Genomic DNA, 17937 nt, shown 5'->3' with positions numbered 1-17937 from the left:
TCTGTGTTATTGTGTCAAAATAAGCAGCCATCGCGGCTTGTGAAGGACTAACATGACGTCGCTGCCAAGTTTATGACGTCACAATGCATAGGTAAGCTCGCTGACTAGATAGTTTACACTTGAATAAAATTGCTGTGTTCTTTTGTTTTGGTCTTGTGTGTTATTTGTTAATGTTTTGAGGAAATCCAGTTTGAAAGATGATGCAACAGGTATCAAAAAGATGATGCAATAGATCTAAAAAGATGATGCAATAGATATCAAAAAGATGATGCAATAGATATATAAAGATGATGCAATAGATCTAAAAAGATGATGCAACATATGTACTGAATTAACCCGGCTATCCTTAGAACCCCCTAATCTGCACTCCCTTGACCCGCCTACCCCCCCAGGGGCTGCACTCTCTTGACCCACCTATCCCTCACAGGGGCTGCACTCCCTTGACCCGCCTATCCCCCCAACCCCAAAAGTGCACTCAGTTGACCCAGCCATCCAGGCGCCTTATACTACTAACGAGATAATTAACTCGTTATAACGAGATACTAACTCGTTATAACGACATAATTAACTCGTTATAACGAGTTAATTTTTTTTTATCTTCTCAGAAATGAGCCTATCCGGCTTTCCCATCCCCCACAAAGTAGGATTTTTTTTAGAGACAAGTTGTCTTTTTTTTCATGCTCCCTCCCTCAGAAATGATATCCTCTGTCTGAACTTTGACGTAACTAAAACAGTGCTAACTTCCAAACCAAAGATTCCGCGTAGCAACTCTTTTTTTCTTTTTTGAGTGGGGAAAAAAATTTGAAAGCAAAAATAATTTTTTTAAAAAAATGAAAATTACATATTTTTTGTGTGTGTACATATATATCTCTTTAGGTTAATGAATATTGGTATTTTTATTTTGTTTATAAAACGATATTTTGAAAGTGATGTTCTCTCTTTTTCAATTTTTTTTTTGTGTGATCCGATGCTAGTGTCTGAATGCGAATGAGAAAGTGTGGGGTGCAAATATACTCTAAGCCGATGTTTTTTAATTTTTTTTATTATGTACACATGCATGGTCACTTTAAAATCTTCGGTGTGACTTTATATTTTTTCATTACTTAAAAATGTGAAGAAAGAAGCATTTTATTAATTTCTTAAGAGTATCTATATAAAACGTAAAAGGTAATCATGTACTTTTAATAGACTCAATTTAAAATCCAAAAATTTAATATCAAACATTCTACATGGTCATATGTGAGAAATTGCGAAAATTAAATATGATTTTGCTTTTAAAATCAATTGATATGCAAAACAAATATTCTATATTTACATTCTAATTTACTTGTATATATTACGTAGATTAAATCTCACATATCAGTAAATCTAAAGTTATAGCCATCATCTGACTTTTTGTGAATGCGTCTTGTTTATGTAATCTTCATTTCTTTATTTCCTCTATCTATTTATTTATTTATACAAAAATTCAAAACCTGATTCTTTTAGAATAGCAACCAAAATATTTGAATATAAACTCACGGCTTTTTTCCACTTCATGCGTCGGTTCTGATACCAGGTCTTGACCTGGACCTGTGACAGCCCGAGGGAGTCGGCCAGCTCTAACCGGTCAGGTGTGGACAGGTATTTCTGGGACTCAAACCTCTTCTCCAGACCGATCAGCTGAAGCTCGGTAAACACCGTACGACTCCGCCGGCACTTCTTGGGTTTCAGGAATCCTGCGGTCTCCCCGGGGGAGCGGGACCGTATGTAGACCGGAAGCGGAATCGGTAGAGAGCTCGTGTCCTGTAGATCCAGTAACGACTCCATCGGGAAGCCTGGGGTAAAAAATAAATATGTACTGTAGTAAATTTTTACAAAGTTTCTTACATTTGCTTATTTATACATGTATATGTATGATTTTTTTTAGCATGCTGTAAATTAACGTATCCGCAATAATATTTGCAATCTATATTGTAAGTGATTACACGGAAAGTAGAAATTTAATTTATATCGAAATGTTATATTTGAAAATTTACAAATTTGTCGGTCTTTCAACCTTTATAATAAAAGTTCAAAATTGCAAATATTACATTCTTCCAGTAGTCTTTAGAGTAAGCATTACAAGAGATGACTATGATATTAAAATATAGGAAACTAAGGTGAAGTATAATCTAGCGCAAAATTCCATAAAAAAATACAAATTGTAGGAAGAACAAACGCGGACATCTACGGTTTCAGAATTTATTTCACATTCTAAGATTTATATTTTATTCATTAATTTTTATTTCTTTTAATGCAGATTTTTCGGTGTCATTTTCTAAATAGAGGATTTCATATTGTAGGTAATTTTTATCTTTAAAAAAAGAAGGAAGAACTTGATTTATATTTTTTTTTAACTTATGAGTTCTTAAAATTTACTGTAAGAAAACTACATGTATAGATTCATCAGCTTTTTTTTCATATCAATTATTGCAAGGGATTAAACTAAAAAATTTCACACTCCAGGGTGTTAGAAAATGTTTGAAAAATATATCAACATTCAAAAAAAAATAAATAAATAAATAAATAAATGAAGAAAAAAAATCTCGTAAGTTTGTTGATGTTACAGTTGTATAAAATTGTATAAATGTGAAGATATAAATAAATTCAGTTCAGCGATAGATGGATATAAATTTGAAATTTCATGATTTCTTTTTATTATAAATGGAATAAATGGAGATATTTAATGTAATATTTAAATAAATGTTGTTCTTTCAAAATATATAAAAATTTCATATACCGGTATATAATCTGATATTGAAATTATTTCTTACAATTGAGAGGGGTTTTTCCCCCAAATAATATCTAATTCATAAGTTTCTTACTTTAATTTTAAAAAAGCATCAAAACTACAGAAATATGCTACATCAAAGCTTTTAAATTTAAATGTAAGAGTATAGTTTTTGAACAAAGATATTTGATGAATGTACGTCTCTAATATGATAAATTACTCTTTCAAATTACTTTTAAAAACTTTACTTATCAATTATTAATTTATTTCACCAAGTTATTCCAAATTCACTGGAGTGTTACCCAAATTTTAATCTTGTTACACTAGCTGGAAAACTATCATACAAAAATACCACATGTATAATTTTTTTTTAATGCAGTGTAGCCATAAAAATTTACATTAAATTATTAAGAAGAAAATATATATGCCTTTCTTTTTTATTAGTGAAATTAAGAAAACAATCACGTTTTTAAAACGAACTTCAGCGATTTATTATTCCGACCTTTAAATAGCATTCCCCTCAATTGAGATATTACTTAATACAAAACCTATATTTTACAAAAAATTCTACTGAAATATTAAAATTTGATGTTCAACTACAAATCTTTTATATCAACTATTTAGATTTTGGGGACAAATATATTTAAGAAAAAGAAATTAAAAAAATAAATTCGCATAGTTTGTATTGCAGAAATTATATCAATATAACGCTTTGTTTGTATATTTATCTATTTAACTTGGAAATTCACTATTTACTGAAAAAATAATATCCTGAATTTTTGTTGTAAATTACCTCTGTAGGCCAGAGAATGCGCCCTGGAGGAGGGGACCAGGGGTTGATGCTGCATCACGTGACTGGGGTAAGGGCCCGGGGGGTAAGTGGTCGTGGACTGGTCCCTGTGGAGGTGCTCATATTCCGGGAACTTTTCCGCCGTACCAATAGGCCTGGAATCAGGTCCTAGAATGTCCCTTATGTAGAAGGAGGAGTTCGGCGGTGGTCGCAGTGATTGTGAATTTTGACCAAACATCACAACATAGTTAATTATGCTAAAATCCCAAAATATTAAAAATATAATTTCCTTTGTCAGAAATCATGAAAATTTCTCAAAAAATACTACGTTAGGACATGAAACCCCGCTAAGTGTATAATGCGGCACTAAATACATAAGCGATATTCTTAAACGCCTCCTAATGGCCACTCAGCGACTCAAAGAGGTGCTGTACGATGTTGGAACTGCGATAAAATCAGGCGATCATATGTAATTTTCTCAATATTTGCTGACTTAATTCGCCAATCAAGAGTGATTAGTGTTAAACAAATAAAGAATGTGCAATACATTCCAGATGTGATGAGGATATGATTGTAAATGTTTATCTACATCTAATGATGCCCAGCTCAATCGGCAAAACAAACTAACGGGCACATGTCTTTTCCAGAATAAAGGAGGATCAAGTAGCCACTGGAACCACACACGGGGGGCCGCCAGGAGTTCCCACGTTCAACACCCCTCTTTTTGGGTTTTTGTCATGAGGTTTTACTAAGATTTTTTTGTCTTGTTTGTTTGTATTGCAATGGTTCAAACAAATTGGTTTACAGGTTGCCCTTTCCCATTCTTAAAGCTTTTTGATGTTAGCTTTGAACATGGGAAATAAGTTGCGTTTTTAGAAACAGAAATGAGCTATTTACGTTTCCACAAAAAAATGTAATTTCATTTTCAATATAAAGAATAGAAGGTGTGGGCTTCGCGGCTAATAGAAATACATTTTCAATGACAGTGACTTTATACATGTAATATCATGTTATGTTAGTGTTTGATCGATCAGCAGGGATGTACGTAACATTAAGGGGGTGGGGCTGCCTCCCCTTTTTTCGGACATAACTTTTTACTATAGAAAATGTAGTCCATTTGACCCCTTCACTTTTTGTTGCAGTATAGTCATGTAAGAGTAGTGTAGTATGTTTCTGTTAAAAAAAATGACACTGCAAGAAATTGAATCCCAACAAAAACATCCCCCACGAAATAGGATTTTCGAGTTTGGACAATTTTTTTTTGGGGGGGGGGGGTGTCAAGTTTTTTCATGGAAGTTGATATTTTTTTTTTCTCTGACTGCCTCCCCCCTCTCTTAAAAACGATACTTCTTCACTTATCAAGTAAAGCATATATAAAACAATCAGACAGTTTACCTACAATAATAATCTCCGATCAAAAAGAATCCAATAAAATGTTCATTAAAGTTTTCGAAATACCAAAACTATTCTAAATTTTCATTTCTTCAGAACTATAATACACACACGATTTCATTAAAAGATGTGTATATATAATCACAATATACATGGGTTGCCTTCTTCCTAATGTTTTTTGGGGCTCAAATTGTGCCGTTTCCAAAATTAGAAAATAGTTTTTGTTCTTTTAGAATAGACAATTTAATGAAAATTAACGTTAAATGTGTTTTTTTTTTTTTTTTTTTTTTTTGTTTAAATATTTTAATTGATTTACCCAGCAAAACCCCTTTAAAAATTCCCGCGAATTGAAATAACCTCCAACCTTGTATTTTCGCAAGTAACTCCTGGTAAAAGTAATCCTTTAGTTTTGGCCAAAAAAGAAATCCTTATATTCTGAAAAAGTTTTCCAACATTAAATACAGTTTATCAAAAAGTTAAAATTTACTTCAAATACAATACTTTTCATATGAAAGCTCTGAAAAGAAGCAATGAATTCTGTACATCTTATGATTTGAAATGCATCCTTTTAAGATTTTACAATCCTTTCTAAAGAATTACTCGAGGAATTATCCTTGGATACATTACCCCCGGATAAACACTCTCTGTTTAGATGAAGTTGATACTTGGCCAATTTGCCCTGTAACAAGCTCTGAGCTTGATTGTAAATATTGGAGTCGACAGGGACAAATTCTACTGTCAGTCAGTGCTACAACCCGACACTGATAAAATAACGTGCGGCAACTTTTACATGTATCATAAATAAGGGGTCAGCGCTGGAGATCACTCCATGAGTTTTAATAACAAATCCAATATTATATGGATACCATTAATTCACCTTACTCTGGGCTTAAAAAAGTTTAGGAATTGATTTCCATGTGGAAAATATCAGTCATAATCAGTGTCATACATCGCCTATCATGATCTAAACAAATACAATGTATAATGTTAACAACAATTAATATTTTCTAAACCCTACTTACGTCTGAAAATGTTATTTAATGCTGCATTACATTTCAAAATTGTTTTAAATCCCTAGTGTGTCTCTCCATTTAGGTAGTTTCTAAAGTTTGAATGCTTGCTTTTAATCTATCACTTTACAAACTGCTATTTCGTGATTTTTTTTTTCCTTCCAAAACATTTTCAATTTAAAAAAAAAAAAAAAAAAAAAAAAAAAAAAAAAAAAGAGCCCCATCCTAAGTTAGTTGATAAAGCCTGAAAATTGGACATAGGACATCAAAGTAATTTTTGTTTTCACTTTCCTCCACCATTCACAAAATTACTTTTTATATGTAATCCCTCCTCAAAATGATTTAACTGACCATTAACACCCCCAACTTCTTAGGATAACACAGTATATAAAATATTGTAATATAAATAATATTTATTAATAATACATTTTATGTACAAAAATTGTTCTGCATAGATCAAGACAGGGGCGATAACTTTTGTAGAAGCTTGTCAATGTGCCTGAAAAAAAGAAGCCACATATGTAAAATACTTGTAAACATTGTAAGAAAATAAAACTGATGCATGCAGATCTATATTTTTTCATACCATTAGAGTACAGTAGACGGAATTTTTAATGACTTACCCTAGCTGTTGTTCAAACTGTGATCGCTGGGCACGAAGGATCTGTAACAGCTGATCCTCAGGGAATTCCCCATCAGATTCATAACTCTCCTCTAAAACAGAAAAAAGAATTTATGAATGCATTTCAATACAATAAGGATATTATCTATTTTAATAATACAGTAAAACAAGACTCACTTATTGTTATCTAAAAGATACTTTTGACAGGAAGGATTTAAAACTTGCTTTAAACTTAAATTTTAGAATTCATTTAACTTCAAATATTCAGTTTATAATTTTCTGAAGTCTAAACTTTTTTCAAATTTTGTATTACAGTTATATTTTAATGTTGATGGATATTCGGCACATGTTATATGTATAACTATATCCTCACCATTCTCTAGCTCTGCCAGATTCCGGCCCCTCTTTGCCTCCTCTGCCAGATTCTGTCCCTTCCCTGCCTCCTCTGGGACTGATCCTGTCTTCACCTTTCTCTCTTTCTGTGTCCCCGTCCTTTGTTTTTCCTTCACTCTGGAATCAGGGGCAGACAATCCTGAGGGAGGCTTGGGATCAGGAGGAGATAACTCCGGAGGGGATATTCTGGTGGACTCTGTGATTTCTACACTCTGTCTATTTTGGTCTAACAAACTATTGTCCACACTGTCTATCACAGTACTCAGTGAAGATGTGAATAACCTGTCCTTGATAACCTGTTAACAACAAAGGACGACAATGGGTTATTATCAAAACATACAAAATCATATTGATTCCTTAAAACAAATAGATAGATAAACATGTATCTAAGTGATATACCTGTCCTATAGCTGAGTTAACACTCTCAAATCTCTTCATAGAAGGACTATGGCACTCTCTTGGTCTGGGAATGTTTTCTTCTCCTTCAGCTTCATCCTCCTGTGCCCTACTTTTACTTGAATGTTTAACATCAGACTTTACATGTTGGCTTTCATGGTTTTTCTTTCTCTTTGGAATGTCACTTGCACTTTCTTTAATTCTATTTTCACTTTCACTAGTTTTTGGTTTGGTTGCCTCCACATCTGGTCTCTCTGCTTCTAGGTATTTATATCTCCCTGTCTTTTCTTCAAGGTCAGATGATTCAGATTCACCTTTACAATTGTTGTCTTCTGACCTTGAACTTTGACTTATTTTTGACTGCCTCCCCTCCTGTTTTGACCTTTCTGTTGTAGGTGACCTTGGTGTTTTACCTACATACTGTTGAGAGTGCTGACAGGGAAGTAGGTCACACATTAAATGTAAATGAGGTTCCACTCCTGTCTGTTTCCCTCGCCTTCAAGGTATTAGATGTATAACAAGCATTGTAGAAGAATGAAATTTTACTTGATATTTTCTTATCTTTAGTGTTTGGAGTCTTTAATTCCAAAGTTACAAAAGTTTTGTCCAGGCATATTTGCAAAAAGGAGGATTTTCAAATCATACCCCGCTGTTTTAAACAGTGAAGGGTGTCTTATACCAGAAGAAGAATTCTGTGAAATAAACTCACTTTCAGACTGTAATTTTACTTGAGATGAACAAAAATAACATAGCTGCTTTATAATAAAAGATTTTTTTTCAAAAGTTGCAATTGACTAGTAAAATTTCCAGATTAAAATACTTACTCAATGTTAAGTGTGCATTTCATTTAAAAAACAATTAATTCTAATTTTTTTTAATTAAAAAAAGAAAAGAGTGGGCTAAAATTTACTTTGACAGAAAATGACTTTAATCAATATTGTACAAAAATAAAATACATAAAATACTTTTTACCAGAATGTTTTGGAATAATTAAGCATTTACTACCCCTACCCCCAATTTTAGTATCCGTTTGCTGATACAAAATAAAACTTTTATTCTCAACACCATTAGTATGATTATGCCATACTTATATATTGATAAGAGTATTTGTAAAGCAACATAAATGGATAAGTCTTATGACATTTTTAACAATGTCCTTGACCTTTTGACCTTGAAAAAACGTATTCATATAAGAACAATTCTGGGAGATAAAAAAAAATGTACATGTAATCTTGTTATTATGTTAGCTGAAAAAATAAGGGTTTTTTTTTCCTCATATTTACAGGGAATTGCAAAAATCATGAAAATAAAATAAATTTAATATAAATATTTATTATGATATCCCCCCTCCCCATCCAATTTTTCTCTATACAATAAATAACTATAGATTCAAAAACCAAATGTTTTTTTTCCGTATTTTTTTAATTTATAAAAAAAAGTAATAGTAGAAATAATTTAGGCCTTAACGTTTTATTCTTTTTTAATTAAATTCCTCTCTGTTACGGTTATTTTGTGAACCTTTAATTAATTGGAGCCTGGAAGATTTTTTTTTTAGTTTGGAATCACAACCTTAAATTAGTACACAGTCATGTAATAATACTATAAGAAACATCTGTTATATCCATGGTTTCACTCAAAGAAAACTTGGGAAATTTTTCAATTGCAGGGCATTTTTTTTGCAAACAAATGTAACATGCACCGGTCTATATAGCTGTAACCGCGGTTTAGTTTAGTGAATTAACATGATTATAATATAGATACAAACTTCTACATTTAAATATATGTACATGTTTCTTTACTGTGTTCACTGAAAAACGAATAGAAATAACAAAAATCTGTTAATAAATTACATAGTCCAAAGAAATAAAAACTTATCTCATTTTCTTTACACATCGAAAGATGTGTACTATTTTTAGAAGTTGGAAAACCCCAACTATGCATTTTACTTTGAAAAAAATGTTTATGCAGCAATTTGTCTAACAAAACTACCGTATCATGGTTTTCTATCAATTTAACATTTGTTCTTTCCTATGTTAACTACTTTTCTCTGCTCTGATGACATGTATAATGCTAGCGTCTATCAAACCGTGTTGACGAAGAGCCATGCTTGTTTACGACGGCCGATAACTCTTAGACATAAAATATGTTACGACATCGGCAATCATCGGCAAATGCCGTCATTTTTACCGGAAGTGCCCTGTTATACATTTAAATCCTTAAATTGAGGATATAAAAACGAGAAAAATCATCCTTAGAATTGGAATCGCATGTATTCTCAAATATACACGTATTTATAATTTATACTAAGTTTGTCAAATACAATTTTTTCCTTCGGTATTTAAAATTTATATAAGATTTGTTTTAACGGATAATGTACTTTTTAAATATATTTTTTTACATTAATATGTCCAAATATTTTACTTTGGAATTGCATGACAACGGAATCTTACCACTACAACGACTACATAATGCACTGAATTTTGTGAATTGACTTTGTTTTTTTTTCAATATATAAAAAGGTTGAAAATTGTCTTCCACCACTTTTGAAAAAAAAAACTGCAACGTTCCTTTATCAAGAGATTGATTGTTCAAATCGCTCCTCTGAGAACTTTGGCTAGGAAATGGGTTACCATACAGCACAAATCATTTCAGTACTGAAAAAAGTCTACAGGAGGTTGAATTCTAAACAACCGTAGCGTCATTCCATATCGATTTAACAAAAGGCCTAGCTTATTTTCAGCAGATATTTTCTGTTTATTTTCTTTTTTTTCTTTTTCCAACATATTACTTTTTAAAAATTTGAATCCCATCGACACCCTCCCTAATCCAGACAGCATGATTTAAACAGATCTGAATCTTCACTCAAACAGGAGGGATTCTTTTACATGTATGTAAATATGAATATTCGTGGCTTTCTGTTCTTGAGGAGAGTGTTTTATTCAAAACTTTCACTTGTTGAATGAGGGCGTGTCTCTTCTTTTGAACAAACCTAAAACTCCTTCATCCAAGGAAGTTTTTTCGTTGAAACTGCCCCATTGGTTTTGGATAAGAAGTCAAAAACGTTTACAGAAGGGCGAAGAAACAGACAGTCAGCCTACAGAGATGTTATCAGAAAAGATCACCTGAGCAGGTGAGCAAAAAATGCGTGTATTTGAATTCATTTCCGAATACTGTTGGTTTGAACGTCTCTTTTTAGTGAAGTGTTAGTAATAAATTAATACCACGGAACATTTCTTCTTTTTATATTTAGATGCATAAGTTCACGAATGGAAAATTTTGTGCAATTCTGTTGATATATATGTGAATATTATCGAATTTTGACTAGCATTTTATGCATATAGATATTTAAGCATCTTTTTGGCACGAATGCCTGTGATATTTTATTTTTCTGCCTTCCATCTTAAGTTATCAAAATGTTTTTTTTATTCATTTGTTGTCAGATGTGCGATAGCTCTTGCATAGATATTATCTTAAAAACACTCTTTCAGCTAATATTATACGAGTTTTACTGAATGTGTGTTTATGTCCAGAGCAGGTGTAAAAAAAATCACCTTTAATAAGTGTAAAAAAAATTGCATATGTTTTATAAAGTGGAAAAGATGAGAAACTGAAATAATGGCAAATGAGGATGAACATGTATGTACATGTAACAAGTCCTTGAAAGATAAAATGAACAACAATTCTAACTCTTTAAGAACTTTATTTTAACATTTTTTAATTGTAATTAAGAAATTACCTCTGTAAAGGTCTGTTCTCCATTGTGATCATCAAGGGAGGCAATAATAAGAGATGGAAGACTGTCAAAAAGGCAAACAGCAAGCCCTACCAAAATAAAATAAGTGTAAGATTCATCTATACCTTACGTCCAAAACAATATTCATGTAGAATTCAGTAGCTGTGAAACAAATTGCTATTCTTTTCAATATATGAGCATTTTCTGTTCCATGGTGTTTTATTGGCAAATTTATTTGGGTACCTTCTTTCCAAAAGAATTAAGGAAATGGATTTAACATTTCCACTTTGCTATTATATTTTTGATAAAAGTTGGTTCAAAGGGTTCTAGCGTTTCAGAGAGAAAGCTAAGACGACACCGAAATTTATTTCAAAATATATCAAGATGCGAGCAATAGAAAAAAGTAACATAATATTGATAATATCGTCATATAAATACTCACCCTTCGAAAGGAAAGACTTTCGCGCTTGTACCACATTTGATTTATAACTTTCTTGACAATGTCGTCGTTTAAAAAAACCCTGTTTTCTGTTTTAATGGCATCTGATAGATAACCGTGATTTAGTAAAAGTCTTCCAGCATGATCATTTCGTTTCCCTAATTCCTTTGTTTTCATATCTGCATCATTCCCTTCCTTATATCTTTTCTTGTAGACCTTTGTGTCACTTTCATGAATACAACTTGTAATTCGTAAGGCCTGTTGTGTGCACAACCTAAATTAAAAAAAACATTTAGAATCCATTAATCCCTTACGATCCAATGATTAAAAAATGATGTCTCAATTAGTATATATTTGGAGATAAATGGATACAGAATTTCTTCAGTATTAAGAAATTGAATTCAATTTTCTTTCTTACAGTCTTATTAATCTATACAAATTATTGTCGCTTTTAATCACATTGTTATGAATCTGAGTAAGTAAATTGTAGTCATTTACTTTATCTAACATGCCTTTATTTGTTATTTTTCTTTTTTTGGATCATCAGTCTTTAAGAGATAAAAGTGTATTTCCAAGCTACCTTTTGAAAATTTTAAAACAGGAGGCTCATAAGCTAAAACGTTCGCTTAAGAGCTCATGTTTTTAAAGATACATGTAGGCGCTGTCATCGGAAAAAAAAATTCCGAATGCACAGATGTAGTATAAATTCATTAAAGATGTCTTAGTTTAAAACTATATGAAACTTTGTGAAAATGATCTGCTCAAGATCTCGATACAGTCATTTCAGGCTACATCCAGTAAGGGACAGTCGTTTTCAAAGTAGTGTAATAAAAGCCTATTCTTGTAAATTCCATAATTCTTACAATCATTAGAAAAATACCCTGAGAAGCCTTTTTGTTCGGATATATAACCAATAAAGTTGTTCTCTCATAATGACAACTGTAATCTTCTAGCACTTACATTTTCATCTGTAACAACTTGTCTTTTTCTATCTGGCTTGTTTGCCAATCATTTGCTATATCTTGTAAAATGACACAACCAACCAATAGGTGAGGAATACGAACCTTTAAAGATAGAATTACATAAAATAAGATCTGTACAAAAAATATCTTGGAAAGGTAATTGAGACTGAAAAAAAAATCGTTAAGTTCCAAAGATAAAACCCCTTTCCAGTACAAGGATCACAAAATGTAACTATTTATGATAAAAAAAGAATGTTGTTTTTTTTATTTTAATTTTTATATATTTATTCCAATAGAGCTTAATTTTCAATTCAATCTGAAAACCAGTTTAACTCCTCTTTAATCACATATTTTTTTAATGCAATTTCAAACACATTTAGGTGTTAGTAGCACGATTGTACTTCAAAATAATCCCAGTATTCATGTATTTTAATTTTTGTGAAAGGGATATAACCCATTAAACATGTCAGTTTAACTGTTTGTTGTGGTATCATTAGTAAAAGATTATCTAAAAATTTACTTCAGTTTTAAGATATAATCGAAAACATGTATATGTAACCCATAACTTACATGTAACCCAATGGTAGTAATTCCCTTTTTTGGACCGGAATATTACTATGGAATGTATATGTTGCTTTTTACAATTGCAATGGTATACCAAACAATGGATAAGGCTTCCATTTTTGAGACTTTTTTTGAATTAGCAAGCTTTTACAACCAACTTCCGACAAGTACAAAACATACTATTTTTTATCATTAAAAACATCTTTGTTGATCATGTACATGTAAAACTTACTAAAGATTAAAATGAATCATATACTTACACTTCCTGTCTCGATAAGCTGTTTGGCACCTTCATAATATTTCTTTTTCAAAAGGGCAAAAAAGATTAATCCAAAAAGGCCAGAAATTTTTATATCTAGTCGTCCAGTTGAAGCTGGAAATTTGAAAGAGTAAATAAATAGAGATTTTATATATACGAGGGTTGTTCAAAAAGTTCGTGGACGATATCAATCTTTATTATATTACTCACTAGAATTTTGAAATTAGCACTATATAATATGAAAACAATATTTGTTTTGTAGATGTGTGAAGTTTATTCCATTCGATATAACAGAAATTGATTTATTTCATTTTAAAATCTACATGTTTTGTAGTCGCGAAGCACCATTAACGGCAATGTAACGTCAAAACATAGCGTCAAGTATTTTTAAAAAATACTACCCCAAATATTTCACACAGTGTTATGCAAAACACACTTATTAAAAACCTTTTTTTTCTAATACTTGACATTTATTTTTAACAATTGTTTTTGATGTATAACTTTGTTTGTTAAGGTTTTCATTTTTTTAAATTAATTAACTCTGCTTTCACATGATTAGCTACTCTGAAGCGCATATGTCTTTTCCTTTCCTTCAGATATTTTTACAGTTAAACTGATTCTTCACAGATTGTCCTCATCCGATACAGAGTCTCTTTCACTCTAATACTTCCTGTACTATTTTTCCACAACTCGCTTTTGACTTTTTTTCTATCCTTCAACATTTTAAGAGTTTATTCAGAATTTTTCCTGAGTAAAACACAAAACAGCATCCTTATCTGGAACACAAATTGATTTAACAACTCTTAATTTGAATTTCTAGATTGTTTTTCATTTTTGCTTCATTTTACAGAGAATATATGATTACAGGCATTATTTGGTGTATTGTTTATAACTTGCTAAATTTTGACCTGCTCCGCGAACGGATTTTTGCATTTTTTAAATCTTGATAAGTTTTGAATAAATCGTGATAATTAAAAAAAATCAATACGAATCATTTGAATTTATTGTTAAAATATTTTCACCAAATTTGGAAAATATATAACGTCCAATAAAAAAGATATGACAGAAGTCCACAAACTTTTCGAACAACCCTCTGTAGTGTGGATGCTCCCTCCCCCGGGGGACCCTTCAGATCTGTCTCCGTGAACGACAGGGTCTGTTTGACATCGGAGTAATCTTCCGTTCTCTTCCCATATAAATCTAACATTTTGTGAAGTGAATATGGACTCCTATCATCTGTGCCTGTCAGACTGAAATCGATTTATTTTCCAATATATTGGTTTTATTCAAGACAAGAAAAAGATATCAATTTTTAATACTATCTTCAAGCTATTACAATACTTTCTTGTTAAACATGTTAAAATATAGGGGTGAAACGGTTCACCGCGGTATCGGTTCACCACGGTATTTTTTCTCGGTTCGATACACGGTACAAAATCTCTACTTTCGGTTCGGTTCGTTTTTCGGTCGGGATCGTCATTCAGTCGGATTTGGCATAAGGTATAAACATGCTTCTCTGTGTAATTAGTTCAAAAACGTAAACTTTTGTGGACTTAAAGTTTGTAATGATTTTTAACAGTCAAATCAATTAAGGTGATTTATTCTATCCATTTTGCACATAAATTCTTTGACTTGATTAAATAAAAAGAAGGATAAAACAACAGTTGAATTTGTTTCCTTCTATCAAAATGTATCGTATCGAAAATAACCGAACCGAGACCAAATTTTTCGATACGTATCGAACCGTGAAGGAGGCGTATCGTTTCACCCCTATTAAAATACAACAATTGAATTGAAGAAAACAACCCACAATGATTAAAATCAATTATAAACTGATGTTAGGTATCACAAGACAACTAGTACCCCACAGAAGATGGTCTCTCGCTGCTCGGCCAGGATTCATCAAACTTTGAGGAAGCGTTATCATCAGGAGGAGGGGTCTTTGTTAAGTACCGATTACCTCCCTTGAGGAACACTTCATCCTCGACACTGGGTTGCTTGTCTCCTTTATCTTCCTGCTTTAATGGACTACCCAAAGCTGTCTGTCAAATAAAACATGAATATTTCATTTAAAGGTACTTGGACACAGATTTGAAGTTAATATTTTCTCATTTTTTCTGTATAATATCACGAATTATATATTTTAATAGCATTTCACACAAAAATTAATCAAAAATCTTATTCCACTTAAAAGTTATTAAAACTTTAAATTTTTTGGCGGGTTTGATTGACACATCCTTGCACTTTCACAAATTTTAACTTTATTCTTAATCCTTAGGAAAAGTGGCAATTTTGATGTGTTTTAATGAGAAATATTTAAACTTTTATCAAGAAAAATAATTTTATTCAGAGTAGAAATGTTAGAAAGCAAAACACCTTCACAAGTATCGTCATTCCGAACTAAGAGATGCGTATAGAGTTTAGCAAATCGAGCACACTCGTGTTATGTACACAGTTTTTGTAAACAGGACTCGAGTCCTGTTATTGTTTATATTTAGAATTCACCGGGTGCGTTCAATCGTCACAGTCTGCTTACCACAACTGCACGGACTGACAATATATTGTGTGTTTGTTTTGCTTTCGAACGTGTCTACTCTGAATTTTCTGGATTATAGTATTAATATTTTTCATTTATACAAAACGAGATTGCCATTTTTTCTAAGGATTAAGAATAAAAATTAAAATTTGTGAGAGTGCAATGATATGTCAATCAAACCCGCCGAAAAATTTGAAATTTCAATATCTTTTTAACGAAATAAGATTTTTAATTAATTTTTGTGTGAAATGCTATTAAAATATATAAGTCGTAATATTATAGAAAAAATGATAATTTCAAATCTGTGTCCAAGTACCTTTAAATACAATGAATATACTATTTAATCAGAAGTTATTGGTGAAAAAGGCTGGTCTGCAATATATATCATCGTAGGCCCTATATATTTGTTATGTATCAAGTATTTATCCCACATTTACCTCTTTATCCCGTGGATATGACTCATTGGATATTTTTTTTATATCCCACACTTAAGTACAGTTATGACATCACAATGGTTTTTGCTTTCACGCGATAAAGTAAAATTAAGTGGAGTATTACATAAAACACAGTAGAACATCGGTTGTGAAGTATTAAACATGAGATAAAAAGAATCTCCCATGATTTGTAGCTGGATATGATTTTTATCCAACTCGTTGTGTGTTTTTATCCCCTCGTCAAGGCTCGGGGATAAAAAAAAAAGCACAACTTGTTGGATAAAAACCATATCCAACTACAAATTATTGGAGATCCTTTATTTATCCTGCCTCTGATAAAAATCATCAATTTTCATTGGTCGAGAAAAATACTGTATCAATCAATACTATGCTGTCTATCCACATCATATTACTTATGACCCCCCTCAACGTGACCTACCCACCACACATCAAATCAATATGCCCCTCCACATTTTTCAGCCGAGCACTAATCAGAATGCAGCAATCAATGTGAACACTCGCTGGATATCTCTCACTCTACTCAAACATAATGATTAGGTTTTTTTTATATGGGACTGAACCTTAATCTGTTCTCTTACATGTACATTTTGTTTACCTTTCTTTGACTTTTGGAGAGATATTTGTGTTTGCTTGGATGATAATGTGCTTTTGGTAAAGGTTTAACTGCAAACGGGTCCCTGAAAAGAAATAGGCCTATCATGCATGAAGAAATGAGTTCAGAAAAACCTTATCATTCATTTAAAGCATTTTTTAAACGTCTAAACAACGATTTCACCGTCAAAATAAACGACTATCAGGTTCATTCATGTTTTTATCTGCAAAATCATATTTCTAACATGGTCAGAAAATACAGTATTTCAAAAATATCAAAGATTTAAACTTTTTACACACCTATAAACTTTCTGAGTCTTTGACTCTAACACCATATTCTATATTTTGCTCCTCCAAAGAAAACCAAATTCACATGCACGAACAAAGTTTAACATTTTCCGCCATATTTAAACAAACGCGCACTCTTATATGAAAGAAACGAATAAAATATTTTATAAATTTTCATTGATTTTTTCAGACAATTGCTTCAAGATAAAAAAAATATTTGAAAAAAATACTTTTTTAAATTAGCTAGAATAAAACAAATTTCTTCTCTTAATTATCCGTACAAGATATTTTATTTTCGTTTTGTGAAAAATTATGATCTGCGTTTTGTTTATCAAAATGGCGACTAACATTAACAAGTCGAAGGAACAAATTGTTGCTGGTTTTCAGGAATTAAGACAGCAACAGAGAGCCATAGCAACAAAAATATCGGAATTAGAAATGGATATGAAAGAACACGAGTAAATATTTCTTAAAAATCTCTAACGACGGCTCTTTTGTAACTTTTGATACCACGTTGTTCTGGCACGCATTAGATAGCAACAGCTTGTAATGGCAATGGAGTTTGATTTGAATGTGGGTGGTTACGTTGATTACTTGTTTGACCCGGGTGGTATCGACACGAATCCATCTTCGACCCGAGTGATTTCGTTCCAAAGCAATTTCACACTTTCACTAGTTTTACATTTTATTGTCTGTCTACATGGGATTTCTTTATATTTTAATTATTTGAATAGTATTAGTTATTGTTTATATAT

At 31.6% G+C, this 17937-nt stretch overlaps 2 protein-coding genes across 2 annotated transcripts; both read right to left on the bottom strand.

Annotated features, from left to right (window-relative positions):
• Positions 1–1521: 1521 nt before the first annotated feature.
• LOC134261689 (homeobox protein BarH-like 1) lies at positions 1522–3792 on the bottom strand (the record flags this gene model as incomplete). Its single annotated transcript, XM_062744101.1, has 2 exons — positions 3539–3792; positions 1522–1819 (listed from the first exon to the last, which is right to left on the bottom strand). Coding segments are annotated over exons 1-2 (540 nt in total), but the record flags the coding sequence as incomplete, so codon positions are not given.
• Positions 3793–6358: 2566 nt separating this feature from the next.
• Positions 6359–17306, bottom strand: LOC134261688 (uncharacterized). Its single transcript, XM_062744100.1, has 11 exons — positions 17195–17306; positions 16899–16980; positions 15176–15354; positions 14391–14562; positions 12488–12591; positions 11531–11801; positions 11092–11177; positions 7359–7851; positions 6940–7255; positions 6568–6658; positions 6359–6443 (listed from the first exon to the last, which is right to left on the bottom strand). The coding sequence occupies exons 1-11, from the start codon at positions 17227–17229 to the stop codon at positions 6401–6403; spliced, it is 1872 nt and encodes a 623-aa protein (XP_062600084.1). The 5' UTR covers positions 17230–17306; the 3' UTR covers positions 6359–6400.
• Positions 17307–17937: the final 631 nt, after the last annotated feature.

Source organism: Saccostrea cucullata, unplaced genomic scaffold (assembly GCF_032062105.1).
Source record: "Saccostrea cucullata isolate Sc308-1 unplaced genomic scaffold, CSIRO_AGI_Scuc_v1 ctg11938, whole genome shotgun sequence".
NCBI classification, from domain to species: domain Eukaryota; kingdom Metazoa; phylum Mollusca; class Bivalvia; order Ostreida; family Ostreidae; genus Saccostrea; species Saccostrea cuccullata.
This window is presented reverse-complemented; position numbering and strand designations above follow the sequence as displayed.